Source organism: Streptopelia decaocto (assembly GCF_964273445.1).
Source record: "Streptopelia decaocto genome assembly, chromosome: 1".
NCBI classification, from domain to species: Eukaryota; Metazoa; Chordata; class Aves; order Columbiformes; family Columbidae; genus Streptopelia; species Streptopelia decaocto.
In genome coordinates this window covers 11,648,481-11,668,211 of record NC_138663.1, presented here as the reverse complement: position 1 = coordinate 11,668,211, position 19,731 = coordinate 11,648,481, and the positions used below count along the sequence as shown (strand labels likewise).

The following is a 19,731-nucleotide window of genomic DNA, read 5'->3' as shown; positions in this document are numbered from 1 at the left end:
TTTCCTGTTGGAAAATCTTTCTGCTCAGAAATTATAGATGTTAGAAAATATAAGGAAAAGACATTTCAAATTATGTCAGATATGCTCTCAGAACATTTAAAAATGTTTACATGAATAGCATTAGAAACTCAAGATGGTCAGATAGACAAATGACTTCAACAGGTCCTGAAGTAACATTCTTGAGGGAGGAAAAGATGAGATGCAGTAAAGACCCACCCAGAAATGGAAGACAGAGCCACTCCTAAAACTGTGCACTGATTTAGTTCAAATATATTAGGTAAGGAGAAAAAAAAAAAAAAAAAAAAAAAAAAGAAAAAAAAGAAAGAAAAGTAAGCCAAAAACTGAAGCCATTAAGAGTGATGGTAAAAACAGATTCAATCACAGCAAAGGTCATGGAAAGCAGCAAAAAGCCTGTGAAGTATTGGTCTAGTCTTTTATTTTTTTATCTTTGAACCCTTTTTGCATTGGCTTTGTCCATTTAGACAAAAAACTCTCAAGAGAAAAAAAGAGGGGAAAAAAAGGAAAAAAGGTGGGCTTGTCTGTAATAGGATGGAAATGGAAATAATGGAACGCTCATTTCAGCTGGGAGTTCTAGGTTCTACTGGAATAAAAATAAATAAAAGTATAATGCATTAAATCCAAGCACAAGTTTAAAATCTGAAGTTATTTCTATTCTTTCTAGAAAGAGAATGAAAAACAAAACAAACCAAAACCAAAAGAAACAAACAAACAAACAAAACCCACAAAACCAAACAAACAGTAAAGTACATTTCTCTCGTGAATATGAAAAAGGGATTTATTTTCCAATGGCACTTGGTGATAATCAGATGTTGAGAAAAACTGACCTAAAAATCTAAGCCTTTCATACTAATAAGTTCCAAACACACAACTACTGTCTGGTTCTCCCAATCTCCCTCATGTCTCTGATGATGAAATCATATTTTCTGATGTTGAAAAACAAAATTAGCATGCAGCCACCTCATTTATCCAGTGACCTTTTAAAAATTAAACTTATTGCACAAGGCAGGAGAAAAGTCATTCCCATAAAATACATCATAGAAGAGTGGCTGTCCAAATATACTAGATAAAGCTGTGTATGCTGTATATTAAAATGTAATTTAGTAATAATATATACTATCCAGACACTTTTATTTCTTTAATAGTATAAAGTCATGCATATATTATATACAATAAATGCTCATTCTTGCTTAGGCTGTAATTATTGAGAATTCTTTCATTTCTAAAAGATGAAGATTATATCCTCCAAGGTGTTGAGTCTCCAGAGGTCATTGCTTTGGAGCTGATGGTATTTATCATATGTTCACAATTAAGAGTGGGTCTGATCCCACACTGAAATCAGACACACTGCCATCTATAATATAAGCAGCCAAGTCCAGTCAAGTCTAAGCCTGAGGCTCAGCTTTGTAACACATCATAAGAGGAGAAAACCCAAGTATCCTTTGCCTTTTCATGTTGTTCCAAGATATCATCTTGCACACTGGATAGATTTGGTCAGGACAGGACCAAGCAGTGCACAGCCCAGTTTCTCACCAGGAATCTCCAGCTTGGCTCCTCCTAAACAAAGTGCTGATGCTGGGTGTCCAGAGCAAAAGGCAGGGACGGGGATAAGAAGCTTATGGGTGAGAGAACAATTTGATTTTGGACCTTCAGGGTTTATTATCTAAATGGCTAAAGCCAATATAAAAAAAAATTGAAAGAGAAACAGTCAAAGAGTAGATCAGTACTGCTTAGTCCTAGTTCCCAGCAATGTTTGTTGTGGTTGAATCTGTTTTTACTATTACTCTTACTGGCATAAGTTGTTGGCTTTCTTCTTTTTCCATAGCTGATATAGTTGAACTAAGTCTACTCTCAAGATGTAGATATGGCTTCAGTTTCTCTCTATCTCAGATCTTGAACTCAAAAGTTAAGTTCCATGCCTGCTGTATCAGCTTTTAGTTATTACTCTTATGATTTGAAGGAAAGCACTTCAATAATCTGTTCAGTCCTTTCCATGTATTTGTTGCCTCCTCTAAGTCCTTTACAGAGTTTAACATATTCTACAAATAATAGAGAATTAATAGTTTGAAAAAATGTAGTAACAATAACTATATACTGATAATATATGTGGGCTAGTATCCCTTGCTTCCTAATAATGTATCCTTTTAAAATTACTCATTTCCTGGGAGTAGATTAGAAAAGAGTGATAAGCTTCCAGACCTCAGCTGAAGTTACGCAGATGTTTGGGTTTTTTTTTTTTCTCCCAGTAGCTCAGAGATCAAAAGGATATAAACAGCTAAAAATCTGACACAGGAGAGGAAAGGATCCAGACACACAAGTTGGCATTAGAAGAGACCTCTTTGGAGAAAGCCCAAGAAGGTAAAAATTTTCTGAGATCTGGAGAATGGCATCTCTTGGGGAAAGGTATGAATATACCCAAGAGATGTTGTTGTCTAAGGTCAGTTTTCTCATAAATTCTTTGTCTGCTAGTAAGTCAAATCATGGTTTATGGAAGCTGTCTGAGCACTATTCTCATTGTCTCTGCCGCTGAACTCTTACCTGTGCTCATGGGGGATCATTGAATTCCAGGCTTGACACTGGATACCACTTTTGGTAACAGATATCGTTCCTTTGTAGTCTGCTCCTTTTCCAATGATACAATTCCTGACATAGTCTATTTGAAAGAAAAGAGAAGAAAATTAGGGATTTGGTTTATGTATTTAAAACTAGATCTCATCGTTAGATTTTGCATTAAAATAATACATTTTTATAGCCTTTAAACACTTAATTATTCAAAATACTGCTTAATTCTTCACATACATTCTTGTCTTTTTTTTTTTTTTTTCCCCAAAATATTGATCAGTAACTTCCCAAATAAAGCTACTGACAGTTTTTCCAAAATGTGGAGATGAACTTGCATGACAGCAAAACCAGGATATTTTAAAATAAAACTGTAGGATGCAACCATCCCATGCCCAGAATGCTCCTTCAGCCAAAAAATCTTTGACTGACTTCAGCTTTTTTTCCCTGTGCATAGCTGGAAAAACAAAATCAGTAAATAAATCAGTTACCCTTCTTTTCATACAGATCAAACGCATGGTCTTGCTTCTTTCTCACACCATTTGTCAAGCTGTTGAAGGATAACCAATGGCACCGTTTTGTAACTCTGTCATAAGCAAAGGCCCTGCAAAGAAAATCTGGATGAGAAAAAAATGTCTGTGTGGTTTATAATAATGACACATGGCCTGCCAAGGAGCATGCAATGACATCAGATTTATTTTTACTGGGAAAGTCAGAGAAACAACCCAAATTACTATTTAAACCCACAACTGTGCTGACAAGAACAAAAAAAAAAAGAAATTAAATTGATGTGGCCATTACATGAAATACCAGCTTGGTTGTTCACACTAATCTAAGAGTTCCCTTGTTATTTAAGATCTTCATTTTAAAAGTGAGATAAATGTGACTGAGACAGCATTTCTGTCCCCAGTTGTGCTGCTTTTCTGGAGGAAAAAAAAAAAAAAAAAAAAGACTAAACCATTTTATTTGCTCTGATTACAATACGGCTCTGAAGTAGTTAAGTATCTCACACTGATGGTTTAAGAAAAAATCAAGCACAAGGAGTCTGTTTCTTGCCTAGAACAACAGAGTTGTTTGAAAACAAGATTATTTTTATGAATAATCTAAACTGTAATTGTGCACCTATGCTTTTCCTTGCTATGCTTTTGTTTTATTTTTTTCTCTTATTTTTAACTGCTGTCAAGGATAGAATACAATGTGTGCTGAATCGAGTGGATTTTTTGGGGGCAAGACAGACAAACAGGAATCAGAGGAGTAAAAATACCCTTTTTCAATATTTTAAATGAAATGTGTAGACCTCTTTCTCCTAACATCATTTTGAAAGCAAATTCCTTAAGTATGGCTAAAATATTTTAAAGGTTTTTTAAAACACAGTTGACTGCCTGGGTGGGGGCAACAGTTATTCCAGTATGGAAAAAAATATATATATATGTATATTTTTTTTCCCTTAATTTTTCAGTAGAACCAAATCACAAATCATTGACATTACATTCTTGCCTCTAGCCTGCCACAAAGTCTACATTTCTGTCAGTCCTCCCAAACCTTCTGAGATATTTTATTCTGACCTGGGAAGGCCTTTTAACTCTACTCAGTAATATCCAAAAGATACACGGATTTTGTACATTTCATCCATACTTTGGCTGTGCCATATTCCTCAGTACGATATCCTCCAACTCAAAGCTCTTTGATCTTCATTTAATTCTTCTCTCGCCATCAAGTTTTTCTGTGTGAGATCTTGTTGGCTTCAGTTAAAAATATTACAAGGTCCTATCCAACCTCCTCAGTCTTCTCTCTTTCAAACATCCTCTTCATTATCGTTTCCATCACCAAACAGATTTTTCATCCAACTGCTCTCTCTACTCCGTTGACTCCAAATGTTTCCAACCTGCTAACCTTCATCCTTCTGCCCTTGTTCAGCCTTCTGTTCTCTCCTGGCTAGTTCTCAAATATGAGCATATCCAAGTGCCTTCAACTCCATCTTCACAAAAATATCCTTGACCTTTCCTGCCTTTCCAATTACATTCTCCTATCCCCTCCTCCCTCCTAAAGTGGGAATGCAGAATGCATTGTTTACAAACATTTCTTTCAGTTTTTGCCTTTCAGTTGCCTTTTGATTTCTTTCCAGTTTGGCTTCAGATACTTCTGCACATAAAAGTTTCTAACCACCCTTTATTGGAGCCAAATCTGGAGGATTTTTACACTTCCAAAGTCAACAGATTTAAGCAAATTCTTGGACATTTTTCTACTGATATGGTTGATCACAACACTTTTTGCTGTTGCTATTTGTACTGAGATAGTCAGTAGATTTTCTGATCAGATACTGCAATCCTGTGGTCTATACCAGATTTCCTTTCTGTGTAAATACAAAGACACTCCAGAAATTACACAGATAACAAAGGGTAAGACAGGTACAGCTTTGTAGGTAAGGAAGTAATGTGTCCGCAAAAGTCATCTGCATAGCCAATAAAATAATAACTATATTATCCATAAGAAATGCAATAGTAGAAGCTGCAAGGATTACTGAAGGAAAACAGTGGGAGTAATGGGCTACAAATGGTGGTAGAACAAAGAAATTAGAACAGCTTAGCTGCAGGTTAATAAAGCTGATAGAGAAGGCAGAAAATGATGCACAGGGAGTTATGAAGTCAAAAAGCCAAGGTAAGTGAATTTCACAGAATCACAGAATGTCAGGGATTGGAATGGACCTAAAGAGATCATCTAGTCCAATCCCCCTGCCAGAGCAGGAATATCTAGATGAGGCTACACAGGAAGGTGTCCAGGTGGATTTTGAATGTCTCCAGAGAAGGAGACTCCACAACATCCCTGGGCAGCCTGTTCCAGTGTCTGTCACCCTCACTGAGAAGTTTCTTCTCAAATTTAAGTGGAACCTCTTGTGTTCCAGTTTGAACCCATTAGCCCTTGTCCTACCATTGTTTGTCACTGAGAAGAGCCTGGCTCCATCCTCATGACACTCACCCTTTATATATCTGTAAACATTAATGAGGTCACCCCTCAGTCTCCTCCAAGCTAAAGAGCCCCAGCTCCCTCAGCCTTTCCTCACACGGGAGATGCTCCACTCCATCATCTTTGTTGCCCTACGCTGGACTCTCTCCAGCAGTTCCCTGTCCTTCTGGAACTGAGGGGCCCAGAACTGGACACAATATTCCAAGTGTGGTCTCACCAGGGGAAAGTAGAGGGGAAGGAGAACCTCTCTGCACCTACTAACCACCCCCTTTCTAATACACCCCAGGATGACATTGGCCTTCCTGGCCACAAGGGCACAGTGCTGGCTCATGGTCATCAAGGGGTACTTGGATGTGGAAAAGAATTATGAAGAAGAAACAAGTTGAGATAAGGATCTTGTAACTGAGTTAGAGATGATCAAGATCTGTGCAAACATGATGGCAAGGGAAGAGAGAAAAGGTCCATTCTGAGAAGTGACATATATAAACTGCAACAAAAATGCATAAGAATTATAACCATCAAGGATTAATGATTATCAGATATAATACTCAAAATTTACTTGCAAATGATACAGAAACTTATATTAAACATATCAAAAATTGTCTTAATATATATTTTTCCCCCAGAAAAAAAAAAAAAAAAAAAGGAGTGACTGATCTTTTCTAAGGTTGCAGTGCCTGGAATCTGCTACTTTACCACATTCTGGCAGAAAAGAAACCAAATCCTGTTCCTGTTTGTGCACCTCACAGCGCACAGACCCAGCTCTTGCTGCTCCCAGTGCCGTTGTCACAATTATGTTACAAAGTATTTCTATTTTATTTGATCTTAATAGTTTAACAAATTCGGTTTGCATCTAGAAAATAAAACATGGTTGCTGTGACCTAAGTGATGGATACAGAGTATCAGAATCAAGCCATGAAAATGTCAATAAACAAAGGAAAATCCAAGTCTCATATTTCAAGTATTTAAAATGCCATTTTGTGTTACATCTCTTCTTATTTTAGAATGCTCCCACGGCAACCAGTAAACCAATTGGTTATAATTTGAATTGGCAACAAATTTCACCTTGTAGTAACCATATGCTACTATGAAGTTAAAGACTGGGGATCATAAGAATAAAAGGGAAACATTGGTAATCACTATTTCCTTTAAAAGTGAACATGTGTCAAATACGTTTTTACAGCAGCGTCAAAGAACTGCACACACTACACCAGGATTCACCTGGGGCTAAATGGGAAACCACAGATTTCCCAGATACAGAAAATCCTTCTTTTTCTGCTGCATAGTGATAGCACAGGCAAAATCTAACCAGCTATGCCTCTGCTGCTCACCTTCCTTGCTAAAAATGTGTCACAGAAATCTGGAAATTCAGGGCATGAGTAGTCAGATTTGTAATTCTTTTTCATCCTCAGTGCAAAATAGTCACACGATTGATTGCAATTCTTCTATCTGTGAGTAGGACTCTTTCAAGCTGTGCTCTCTAGGTCCCCCATGACTCCCCTGTGTTGCTTCACTGAGTGATTACAGCTGGGAGAATTTGCCCCTTAATTAATTCATCAGATGCTGTCCCAAAAGAAAAAAAAAAAAAATCCTCACAAATTAGAAAGTTTTAAAAATTCAGAGATTCTGGATTATTATGCATGTAAAATGGAATCAACAAATATGTTAACCTACTTTTTATTTTCAGAACACAAAACATACCAGCCAGAGCAGCTACAACTAGCTTGAGACAATTTTCCTAAGCAGATTTGGAATAAAGAACTTTTGTTTGCTTGACATCATTCAGAATCTTTTATAATGCGAAACTTAATTTTACAATACTCCTTGCTGCAGACCATCAGCACTCAAGGATCTCTTGGTGTATTGAATACAACCTGATCCACTTGGCAATGGTATCAGTGGAAGTTCTGCCAATAGGAAAAGGAGTGGCTTGTACCGTGTAAAAAATATTAGTGCCTGGAAAATATTTTCTGACAGAAATAAGTAAACTCTGCTCATTGTTTACATATATAACTAGTAAAAGTACAAAACAATACAAACTAGATCTTGCAACACTGGAATTAAAGGCTTAAAGAAGGATTAAATTGTAGCCAAGGACCTTTTCTGCCAAGGAAGAGCTTTTGTTATCACATTTGGTCTAGCTTCCATTTGTAGCAATTGTCAAAACTTTTCTATGTTTCAAGATCAGGCTCACATTTAGCCCGGCACTCACCGGTACAGAAGTCATCCATTCTCTCCAAGATTCTCCTGCTTTTATGTCTTTTCATTTACTGCTAATGGTCTAGTCTAAGAGAGGCCAAGGGAATAATTTAAGTCTAATACATGGAAAAAATAATAGTGATTTGTTCCAAAAAATAGTAAAGAATATGTACAAAGCAGACAAGCAATCAACTGCATGATGTGTTTCTAAGAGACAGCAGATGCTGAAGAATAGCTATCGAATACTTGTAATGATTACGCAATCCAGAAGGTTTGATTCCATTGTATCAGATTCATATAAGTTGCCAGTGAGCTTCAGCAGTGCATGTATCTGTGCTCAATGTGTGAGGTTCCCATCGATTTCAGCAGGAGTAATGTGCAAAGAATGAAGACAGAATATGGTCTGAAGTGGTGCTGAAATACTGCAGCTGTGATGTGTGACAATAACCATTTTATAAGAGACATAAAAATCTCAGAAATGTTCGCCAACCACTACAGTGCAACACAAGTTATCCGCATCTTAACATGAGTACATTTTTTCAACTATGTTATGGAAAAGATCACAGATTGGACAGGCAAAGATGACAGAACAACTCAGATAAAGCTTCAGAAGGGACATTCTCTGGACAGGTAGAACAAGATCATGGAAACCAAAAAGCTCAGTCTTCTGGTTGTCAGCAGTACAAGCTACCACTAGTGACAGTTACAGAGAGACCTTTGGTCAAAGTGTGTTATATAGGTCCCACCAGCAAAAAAAAGAAACCATAACAATAATAGATATACATAACTTACTTGCAAGTGAATGAAAGGCCTTTGTTCCTGCTGCATCTCTTGGCACATTGCTCAGTGGTATTTAACAACTTGGTTTTTACTTCCAGTGTTTTGTTGACTTTAATGAGCATCAACTCTCCTGTTTTTTTGAAGTCATGAAGAGGATTTCTCCTTTTTCCTTTACCCTCTAAGAAAGAAACAAAGAAAAAGAAATTAAAAACCACTGTAAAGAAGAGTGCTGAGTATAAAGATGACATTAGATATGAATAATATTTATTAGGAATTATAGGAATGTCAGTTCCTAAAGCATAGAGAAATTCCCAAAAAATAATGTATAAGCAGATATTCAGAAGAATTTATTATTTTAGATGGTGATCTCCATTCTCAAAACCAGGAACAATAGGAATTATAGCAAAACTAATTTCAAATAAAGATTTGCATAATGCTGGAAAAGGATAAGAGGAGAGTTTTTCACCCTTTGTAAAGTTTTTTTCAGAACCCCCAAAGCAAACCTAATCATAATCTGTGATCTTATAAATATTTCCATGAAAAACTCCAGTGAAAAAGATGAACAAAGGTGGATGGACAGATATAAAGATATAAAAAGATATAAAATACTACAGTGAATCACTATCTGGATGTGATAAATTGTTCTTAAAACAATAAACATTTTATGACAAATTGTGAAAAGAAGTGAAGTCTAGAAGTGACACAAAAAAATAATTTTCCCCCTCTGCTCCAGCAAAGACTCAGTGCGAGTGTTGCGTCCAGGTTAAGCGTGACTGAATCGGAGTTGTTAGCCTACAGAAAAGATGACGAGTGGAAGCAGAGACCATAGCATGGAAACAGTCTGCACCACTGCAAAGATTTCTGCAACAAAAGAATGCACTGCTCTGGTTTCCATGTCTCTATTGAAAGGCCCAGAGGAAGGCATACAAAATGAAGCGGGAAAGATCAGCTAGAAATGTTTGGCCAAAGTGCAGGAGGAAAAGTCTTTGATTTTTACAAGAAAAAAAAACACAATTCTCCCAATATGTATGAATGTTTTCATTTTCTGTTCCATAGAAACCCATCTGCCAGTGTAGGCTGCTCCATCATCAGTGAAGGCAGATGAGAACCTCTGGAGAGAGATTGTCCCTGCTCTGACAGATGAGTAACATAGGGAGGACAAATCATCTCTTGGATCTCTTCCTCCTGTTTCACTCAATGATCCCAGATGACCTTTTAGGATTAGATGGCTAATCCAGGTAAGGTTAGGTGTATAAGGCCTTCCTTAATTTACAAGGCGGGTGATAGTATTTTTCATAACTTATTTTTATATAACTGTTTTAACAGCTGTCCTTTCATTTTTCTCTACAGAATCTGCAACAATAATAGAACATGAATGCTCAGAATCAATTTAATAAATTTTGCCAGAGTCTTTCAAATACATGAAACCTCAGCCTACTGCTCAGTTATCCTGAATAGACAATTCTTCATGCAAGCACAGAGTTAACTTTTGCCTGGTGCACTCTGAGCAGAAGCTCAGAATAACTCTGTAAGTGGCAATAACTGAGGCTCTGAAGGAGTTACTGACAACTCCACATATTGCAAAGCCAAAGAGGGCTTAAGAGTGTTCCCTTTGCAGAACTTCCATCCTGATCATTAACTGAGCTCACGTTTTCACTGGGTTCAGCTAAATCACACCTCTCAGTGGTGAGTTATCCCTAAGACACCTAAAAATACACCAAAGGCATTTAAATTAGATTTCCTTAAGCTTCAGCCTTAAAAAAAAAAAGTCAAAGGAGCAGAATATCTCTACTGCAATGTCCCTGTAAAATAATCTTCACCTCATCCTACTGTCTTCCTTTTTGAACTGTTGAAGGTGAGCTACACTATTCCCCTGCATCTAATAACTCTCAATTTAATTCCAACTACAAACATTTTCAGAAAAAAAAAAAAAGAAAAAAAAAAAAGAAAAAATTTATTTGCCTCTAAATCCATGTTATTATTATGTGAGGAAGCTTTTGATGAAAAGATCAAATGTTAATAGTTTTGGTGGTGTGTTAGGGACCTCTGTCAGCTTTCTTAAACATTTTCAACCTTGTATTTGTTTAGTGCACCCAAAATGAATCATTATATTTAGGGAAATGCTGTGAGGACACACTTGCCTTAAGTATCAGCACCCTGTTACTGGAAGTAATTGTGTATACATTGAAGATGCTTTTTATTTTTGCTTTACCTGCAATATAGTCAAAGTGCTGCAAAGAGGATTGCATCTGCTCTTTGACACAATCACAGAGAAATAAGTCTTCTATAAAGTTTTTCCTGGTAGATTTCTCAATCTATTATCCTATAAGGCATGTTTAGTAGTTCTGTGTTGTTTCAGCCAAGAGTTTTATGCCAAATGGAGGTAAGAATCAGTACAGAAATATCAAAGTATTTTCTTTCCCTTCATAATACTAAGATTTCCCATCTACTGATAAGTGTAATTATCTTAATTCCCAATGATAACAGTTTCTTAAGCTCACCAGCTAGCATGCAAGAATATGATTTTAAAAAAATAGAGAAATTCTGTTCTGCCTGAAAAACATGGTTCATAGTTCTATTTTGTTTTTGTTTTTTTTCTTCTTTTCCTAGCAGTTGTCCAAAGAGGATTATGGGTTTGATCTTGCATTTAGCAATTCATAACAGCCTGATTTACTTTAGCTTTCAAACAACAACAATCTACGACTTGCCTATAATCCAAAAGGCAAAGGGCCAAATGCATCTGTGGTGTGACTGTTAGAACCATCAGAATAATGCAAAGCATTACTTTTACAACTCTAACAAGAAAATAAATAAAAATTATTGAGGCTTTTCTCATTGAATTAAATGTTTTTATTATTAAAATCTTAAATAACACCCTAGAAATGTTCTACATTAAAAGTTGTCATAGATTATGGTATAAGTAACATTTTTCCTAATTCATTATTGTCATTCATTTCTGTTTCCTAAACTTTGATTAATCAGGACTTTTTATTATTTTATGGGTCATGTGGGTGTTCCTTGTAGTTGCATATAATATTACTAAGGAAGTCTGACATTCCACTTAAATTTGAAAATAATAGCAGCTGATTCAAACACACAAGAATCCAGTCAAATATGAATCAACATTTTTTTCTTCAACAGAAACAACCACTAACTAAATATATTTCTTCGGTTGACTTAAAAAATTCCTCCAAAATGTGAGGGTCATACCTCTTTCTGTTGCTTAACAAGATATCAGCTTTGATTGAGCAGAAAAAAAAAAAAAAAAAGAAGTACTCAGCCTGTGTGCAAGGAAATGGAAGTTACCACATTTGGTCTAGCAGGATGCAGCATTGGTCAAGTACTCCATAATCTCATTTGGGTTTTCCACAGTCTACCTGCTGGAACTCTTCCATCTTCATAAGATGGTTTAAATATTTACTTAAGAAAAAATGTTCCTCACGATGAAAGACATTTACCTGGGAGCTACAAGAACCCAACTTTGGATTCCCTTACTACCTTTTACATATGAGGTTTCTATGTAATCTTCATAGATATGAAGAATTAACTGAGACTGCTTAAACTATAGAGCATCTGAGGGAAAAGATTTTCAACCATACCTTTTCTTGAAGTCATTCCAGTCTGTGCCAAATCAATAATCAGAGGTAAATACAGTTATTATTCTCATCTTTTAGTGAGAAAATGCACTAGGAGCTTGTAGTACTTGTATTCTAGAACCTACTTAACTGAAATTTTGATTATACTTACACAATAAATAACAGGTATAACAGCAAGTACAGAGAGCAACGGACACCATAATGTTCAGTATTCTAGAGATTAAGATAATTTCTTGATTAACAAGAGAAATAAGTTTGAATCAGCAAAGACATTTCTATTTTCATCTCCCTAACCTTCAAGGAATTTTCTAACCAAAGGGCTAATGGGAACATTGCAGCAACATAACTTCATTTTTCTCTTCTGGCCCTGTGTTCCACACAAAAAAGGGCTTTGGGCTCCCACACCACTGCATCACTCAGTCCTGAAACTACCTGGCTACGTTCTGTGTATCAATTAAAACTTTACACTTTGTAGAAGACAATAGGTCTGATACTAAGCTATACGAAAGGCAAGAAATTCAGTATAAATCTAGTTTCAGGCCATTTAGAGTTCAAATACCTAAGCAAGTCAAGTTTCAGACCCTTGGGTCTTGGTCTGACCACAAAAAGAATTTGGTTTTGCATTACCTATTAGCTGTTTAGTAGTAAAAAACTAATTTGGCCAATATTATACCATTGTTGTGGCAACAGAAATAGCACACAGGACATCAACAGGCCCAAAAATCACCTTTGCCCATTATAATGAGATCAAAACACTGCTTGTATTGTCTACAGCAAAATTTGCAATTAAATTTTCTGACTTTGTCTACCTCATTGGTAATCCCTTTCTCCTTCTTCTGCCAGTCCAGCTTTTTCCAATATAGATGTGTATTTAGGCTTAGCAGTTATAGCCTTACAAAATACAACTGGAGCATTTTGGCTGTCTCCCCTAGAAAAATCTTCACTTTTATGAACTTGTCATAGACTCTACAAAGCTTTCATTAAACAGGAGTTCTGATGCCTTCGGCATGTCAGCTTCCAGAGTTTCCAAGTTTCATTCTAGTCTATGCAATAGTTAGTGCTCTTTTAAAGAAACACATTGTGAAGTCTTGTGTTATTGTCAGAGGCCTCATTCATTTCTTTCTAATTTTACATCCAACTTTGTTATACAGAACAAACAAATCAAAACTCAACACTAAATTTTCCAAATTAGAAGATAAATACATTTCATTTAAACATTTATGTTTAAATCAAGACTTTTAATGAAATCTTGATGGCTTAGTATAGAGTTTTATTTCCTTATTCTATTTGTTTACACTTGCAGAACTTCAACATTTTATTAAGTAGTCATTTGCTTTGTCGTGTTATTCTTTCAACTACCTGGGGTAATGAAAGTTTTTTATTCCTGTTAACATAGTTACTGATGTATGTATGCTTGATACCGGTCTTCATACCATGGATGGAAAAAAGAAATTCTATAATTTTCAGTTCTGAAAAATATATAGACAGACACATAACAGAACTGCTATTCATTATGTTTGTTAGATGTCAGAGATGAGATAAATTAAATCGTCGAGGGAAAGAAAAGATAATCAAATAAATGAAGACAACTAAATTCCTTAGGCTGGAAGATGCTGTCAGAGAACTGCATGAATCAACTACAGTCCTTCCAAATAATGCAATTAAATGTGAAATAAGATACACCGGGGTGAAAAATTGAAAAGAGGGGAATTGTCCACACACTGCATAGAAAGCTCAGAGAAGCTGAAGATTCAAAATGTCCAGTAAAGAAAAGTAATCATATAAAGTCACGAAGTTATACCAGAAATATAGAAGAGACATAGTCCCTTTCCTTAGTATCAATTAGTATTTTGGATCTCTGTTTAATGTTTTGCATCATGTTTTTAATGAAATTAAGGCACTTGACCTTGAGCAGTTAACAGATGGACTAATTAGAGATTGAATTATTTGTGTTATAACTGATAACCAGGTCAGAATGTCAAAATGAGATTAGCTATTAACTTAATTTTGAAAACAATCATCACTGCAAGCCAAAGTAAACTGGATTTCCCCAATGAGCTAGGGAAAAAAAAAAAAAAGCAAAGGAAAAACAGAACAAAACAAATAGAGACAAACAAATGACAACAACCAAAACCTAAAACATCGGAAATAAATTCAGGGAAGCTCAGTTCTACACAACAAATGTAATGAACATTTCATCAAGGAACACAATACTCAACAAAATTGCATAGTAACACCCAAGCAAACATAGATAAGTATGTATCTGAATGTAAGGAAAACAAAACAAAAAAAACACAAAAAACAAACAAACAAACAAAAAACAACAACAACAAAACCAACCAACCAAAAAAAAAAAAAAACACCATGGAAATGTTAGTGCTCAAGAAAATGTACAAAGCAAAAATTTACAAAAGCATGGATAATTACAGTGTCAGAAAACATTTTTCATAAGAGATATCAATTCTGAATTCCTATCTCAGTATAACTAGTTACATTTTAATAGGAAAATTAAAATATACTTATATTATATGTGTAAAATTGCATCTGGCAAAGGTTGTATAAGAAGAAAAGTCAGTGAGTGGAGTTTGAAAGTAACGAACAGTTCTCAGCATACCTGGGTTGAAAAACAGTATGCAAATGCAATGAGGCATTTAACTTTTCAGTAAATTGTGGTTCAAGAGATATTTTAAATTAAATTCAAAGATGTATTTCCAAGACAATAGTTTAAAAACAAGTGTAAAAGATCAAGGGTAAATTGCACATTGGTGCAGGCCCCAGTAGGACAGTGTAAATATACTGGACTCATTAAGAAAAAAGAAAGCCAAAACTTGACCAGGTGGTGAAAGTAGATGTTACTAAATGGTTTCAGATATCACATGCTTAAGTTAACAGTACGGTCACAGTAATAAAAGAAAAGATGTTAAGGGTGAATATTGATGCTAAAATAATTAACAGGGTCATCAAAGTATTGTTATTTATGAGAATAGTTAGAAAGCACTTTTTAAACAAATACATTCAAGGCATTTTTGTCTCAAAGCAAGTCCTAACAGTCTCACTTTGATAAAAAGAACGCTCAGCACTTTTAACTTACTTTTAACTTGCTTTCATTTACTTTGACTTCTCCTTATGACTGTTTCAGTATCAGAAATGTCCAGTTTCCTGGCTAGAATGCAAAAAAAAGTGAACACCTTTTCCAAATGACTTCTCATTTGGAAAAAATAAAAAGTAAAAAAAAAAAAAAAAAAAAGGAAGACCAACATAATGAGAAACTGAAACAATTCTGAAATGTGCCCAAGAAAAGAACTTTGTAGATTTACCAGACTTAGATGCCAGATTAAATTTAATGTAGTTATTTATGTATGGCAATAATTTGGCATGAAAGAAGTTTATCAACCATGCCCATAAAAACTGCAGTCAGCTGTAGAAATGGAAAGTCACCAAAATAAAACCAGCTGTCCAAGGAGGCACCTCTAGCCTGTCACAATTAAACAGTTTCTCAGAAAGGTATCTGGAGGATGAAGTGACTGTTTTAATTTCTGAAATTTATTTTGTTGGCAAAAAAGCCACCATGAAAAAAAATCTACAATTTTTAGAAAGCAGTTTGAAATACGGATATATAATATAAGGATAATTTTTTCCTTATTTTTACATTGGCTTCCAGTCTAGTTGTAGAGCAGATTCAGGAAATGCAAAAAAATATCTCTTTTTGGCTTTACATTGCATACTACCACTCTCACACACACCCCCATGCACGCATACCCCTTATAAGCGGCTGCAAAGATTGCCATATTACTTGGAACCCAGCTTCATGTTTTTGCTAAGACCTGCCTTTGTAACCCTCTCCTATAGCCAGTGAGAAAGCTCACGAAGCTAAGGATAATGCTAACAACTAATAGTATATTCTAAAATTGGATGGTAGATGCAAAAGGACAGCTCTTTTTCTTCCAAGAAAAGGTTATCTGCTCAGCAGGATGCTGGGACCCTTTGGCAGAAACAAATGTTCTGCAGTTTGTACTCTGACTTGCTGTATCTAACCTCTGGCTAAATTTCTGAGGGGATTTTCTCTTGTAAGATTCATCTTTTTATGCATTTTGCACAAGAATTAAATCCCCACCATTTCATATTGCATTCCATGATCTTTACAAGTGTTGGGTGTCTCCTCCAAGGCACCCAGCTCATTGTGACCTTCTTTTGTGATGGGGTCTCAGCCACCGCTGAGGATGCTCAGGCATGAAGTGGTGGGGTAAAGAGATAAGCACAAGTAGGCAGGGCAGGGATTTGGGCAAAACAGAGAGCAACAGGCTGCTGAGGGCAGCAAAACAGACCCTGTGAGGAGTGATGAGAGTCTTGTGGCCTGTTGTATACATAAAAATAGCACTGCCGGCCAAGGCCAGAAGTCGTACGAAGAGCTGGAGCTCAGGGGAGACGGAGGGAGCAGCCAGTCCCCAGCTGGGCCAGCAGCACCGAGGACTGCCAGGCATGGCCGGGCTCATAGACAACACATGGGTGGAGGCCCACAAGCCTTTCAAAACTCCTGCAGCTAGATTTTGCCAACACGTCTGACTAATCTGGAGCATGTTCTTAGCTCTGCTTCACCACAACAGTTTTACGTGTAGGTCCTAACCATGCTCAGGAACAGCTCTATTATCCTTTAAGGGCATTGCCAAAGAAACCTACAGAAAAAAAGACAGGGTAATAGCAAGGATGTCCTCACCCCTGCCCAGTTCTTTGTGGTTACCATATTTCCTCACTTGCGAGGTACAAATGTTGTTCACATGATGCCAATTCTCCTACTATCCATGCTTCCCAAGCAAGAGGACTTCAATCCTGTCTCACGTCCATGATCAGTCCTTTCTCATCTCTGTGCTGCCTTCCAGCCTCTGCCCTTCAAACCCCCACCTCAATGCTGATGGGGAGAAAGTGAAATTCCAACACTCATGCAGTACAAGTAATGGCAAAATGTTCAGGGCAACCCTCTCCTCTGCACATAAAGTTTTTCCCCATCAAGAGGCCCAGTCATCCTGCTTTCAAATCTCCTTGGAAAAGTTAAAAATGTTTAAGTGGCAAACTAATGTTCAGAGTAAAGATCCAAAGGGGAGATATCATGCTCTCTGAGGGAGACTGCACATTTCCCTTCCAACCCTGGCCTCACTTGAAGTATTACAATAATGACAGATGAGCTTCTCCAATAAGAGGCTTTCCTTTCCTCGACTTCAGTGCACAATTTTCCAGAGTTTTATGCAACATTCTAATCTCATGTCTTTCAACTCTATATTCTCCTGCTATGTTGCTTATGAAAATGGCATTAATAGAAACAGAAAATCTGTTAAGCAGGGTAAGTGCTGTATTACATGTGAGAGCAAAACAAGCAGCCCCTGGCACCGAGTACCAAAAGGATTCCATTAAACAGAAGGAATACAGTCTTCCAACTGGCAGAGTATCATTCCGCTTTGTTGACAGTATATAGTATAATGATTATCTACAGCTGGGATGGGGAAGTATAAATCACGTTAAATTTTTAAAATATACTTAGCTATGCAGACCACAGGAATACACAACATTCATACATCGATTGTGACCATGGGATTTTTTTTTTTTTAAGCAAGAGTTATTTATAGGAACTAAGTGCAACTTCCATATCTTCATTAGCAACTGTTTCAGATCATCCAAACTACAGAAAATGCTGAGAAATTTGAATAAACACACTTGGCTGACAGGCTTTTCACAGAAAAAAAAACATAACTTTAATTTAAATAGATCTTTAACATTCATTCTTTTGCAACATACCAATCTACTTTTTGATTTGATTAAAAAGTCCTTTTTAGTTTAACTAGATTAACATTATTAAAGATACATTGTTTAAGAATACTCAATAATAAGTATATCAAGGAAAGGAAGAAAACTCCCTGATAAAGTTATTAACTACACATTAATGTGTTTTTGCAAGTGACAGAGACTTGTAGGATAGTGATAATGACTAGGCAAGTAGTCTGTAGAAACCCTGAACATTTATCTTTCAACAATCACTATCTTATCTTTTATATATTAAAAAGAAACTCAGAAACTGAGAACACAGACAGCTTGCTGACATGAAAATTTCTCAGAGTTTTCTTCACCGTCCTTTTTCTTTACTCATTATTGTAACCCTAATGTATTAGTCAGAAAACCCAGTAATGCAAGACACTGTCTTCTCACAGAATATAGCCTATGAGATTCCAAACCTAAAACATCCATTCACAGAAGAAACAACACTCATCATTAGGTAGATTTAATATCAGCTTTGACAGAATAATAATAGAAAAAGTATGGACATGCATTAGCCAAAGACTTTTTTTTCCCTATTTTTGAATTCTGTTTTCATCACTTAGCTTGTTTTTCATATATAAAAATAATAAATATGTAGGCAAATATAAATCTTTCTTAAAAACCTTCTAGTAAAAGTAATTCAACATCCCATACGAAGACACAATGTATGTTTAGAAAGCAATTGATACATTTTCACAATGGAATGGCACAATGGAATGACACATCTCTCCTAGCCTACATTGTAAAAATCCAGACACTTCTGTCAAAGCTCATGTGTTTTCAAAAAGCAAGGTAAGCACAATGGCAGCGTGTGGTAAGAGCCATCTTTCTTGCTCATAAGGCAAACAATAGGATTGATTAATATTAAGGCGGGTAGGGGAGGAAAGTTAAGAAAGGGAGGGTTGCCAACAAACTGTCAGTACAAAAGTCGGCCAGAAAACAAGTTCTAATCTGTGAAAAATTCTGAAGTTTTGGAAACCTTGTTTTGCTCCACATGAAGATGAACCATCCACTCCTATACTGGAGAGCCCATTGGTTAGGGCACAACTCTAACCATCAGCCTGATTATATGGGCAGTACTGAGACTGTTTCTCAGTCTCTCCTGTTGGAATATTAGATTAAATATTCATTGAGCTTGGGAAACTACAGACCAGTCCTAAGAGCCTACAGTCAGGGGGAACAAGGACTTTCATTCAAGAAAAGCACCCTGACTATCAAGAGAGTAAGCATGACCTAGCTTCTTACGAACTTGGCTAAAGACCAGTTTCTGTATCTACGGCCCATAGAATAAAGTGTGTGTATGAGTATTTATTCTGCTTTTTTTTCAAATTAGTCCATCAGTTCTGCCACAGGTGAGGGATTCTCAACAGCAGGTACCACAAACTATTGTGAATGTCTGCTGCTGCAGATTTCTCTTCCATTTGATGTGGGTGAACCATACCAAAAAAGTTTCTGTTTAAAAGGAAATATTTTTGTGAAAAGTTTTGATGGGTCAGCATTTTCTAGTTAAAAAAAAAAAAATAAAAAATCCTTAGAAAATTCCTAACCATAACCAGCCATAGTTAGTCATCATTTTCTTTAGAGAGGTCACATGTCCATAAAATAGAAATTACAATGTACATGGAAAAGGAGTTAAGAAAACTCTAGGCGCATAGTATCTGTATCTGTGTGTCAGCTGCCAAGTATGCCCACAAAACCAAAACCGTAATTGAGCAGACTGAGCACAGAAGCTCTGGTGAGATATTCAGCATCCTACAGAACCACACTCTTACTCTAGGAAAAATGACAGGTTTTACTGCACATGATGCTG

The 19,731-nt window shown here is 36.2% G+C and overlaps 1 protein-coding gene across 6 annotated transcripts in view; it reads right to left on the bottom strand.

Annotated features, from left to right (window-relative positions):
* HGF (hepatocyte growth factor) overlaps window positions 1–19,731 on the bottom strand; it is a 63,635-nt gene that overhangs the window by 42,611 nt on the left and 1,293 nt on the right. For 5 of the 6 annotated variants that reach the window (XR_014183157.1, XR_014183158.1, XM_082043519.1 and 2 more), the window contains exons 2-4: window positions 8,533–8,698; window positions 3,069–3,181; window positions 2,557–2,671 (exon numbers count right to left, since the gene is read on the bottom strand). Coding sequence is in view for 4 of the 6 variants with exons in the window: in XM_082043519.1 (XP_081899645.1) it covers window positions 2,557–2,671; window positions 3,069–3,181; window positions 8,533–8,698 (394 nt within the window). In the remaining 2 variants the exon portion in view is untranslated. Of the gene's footprint in view, window positions 1–2,556; window positions 2,672–3,068; window positions 3,182–8,532; window positions 8,699–15,207; window positions 15,252–19,731 lie in introns of those variants that run through there. The other variant, XM_082043522.1, reaches the window with a different exon arrangement.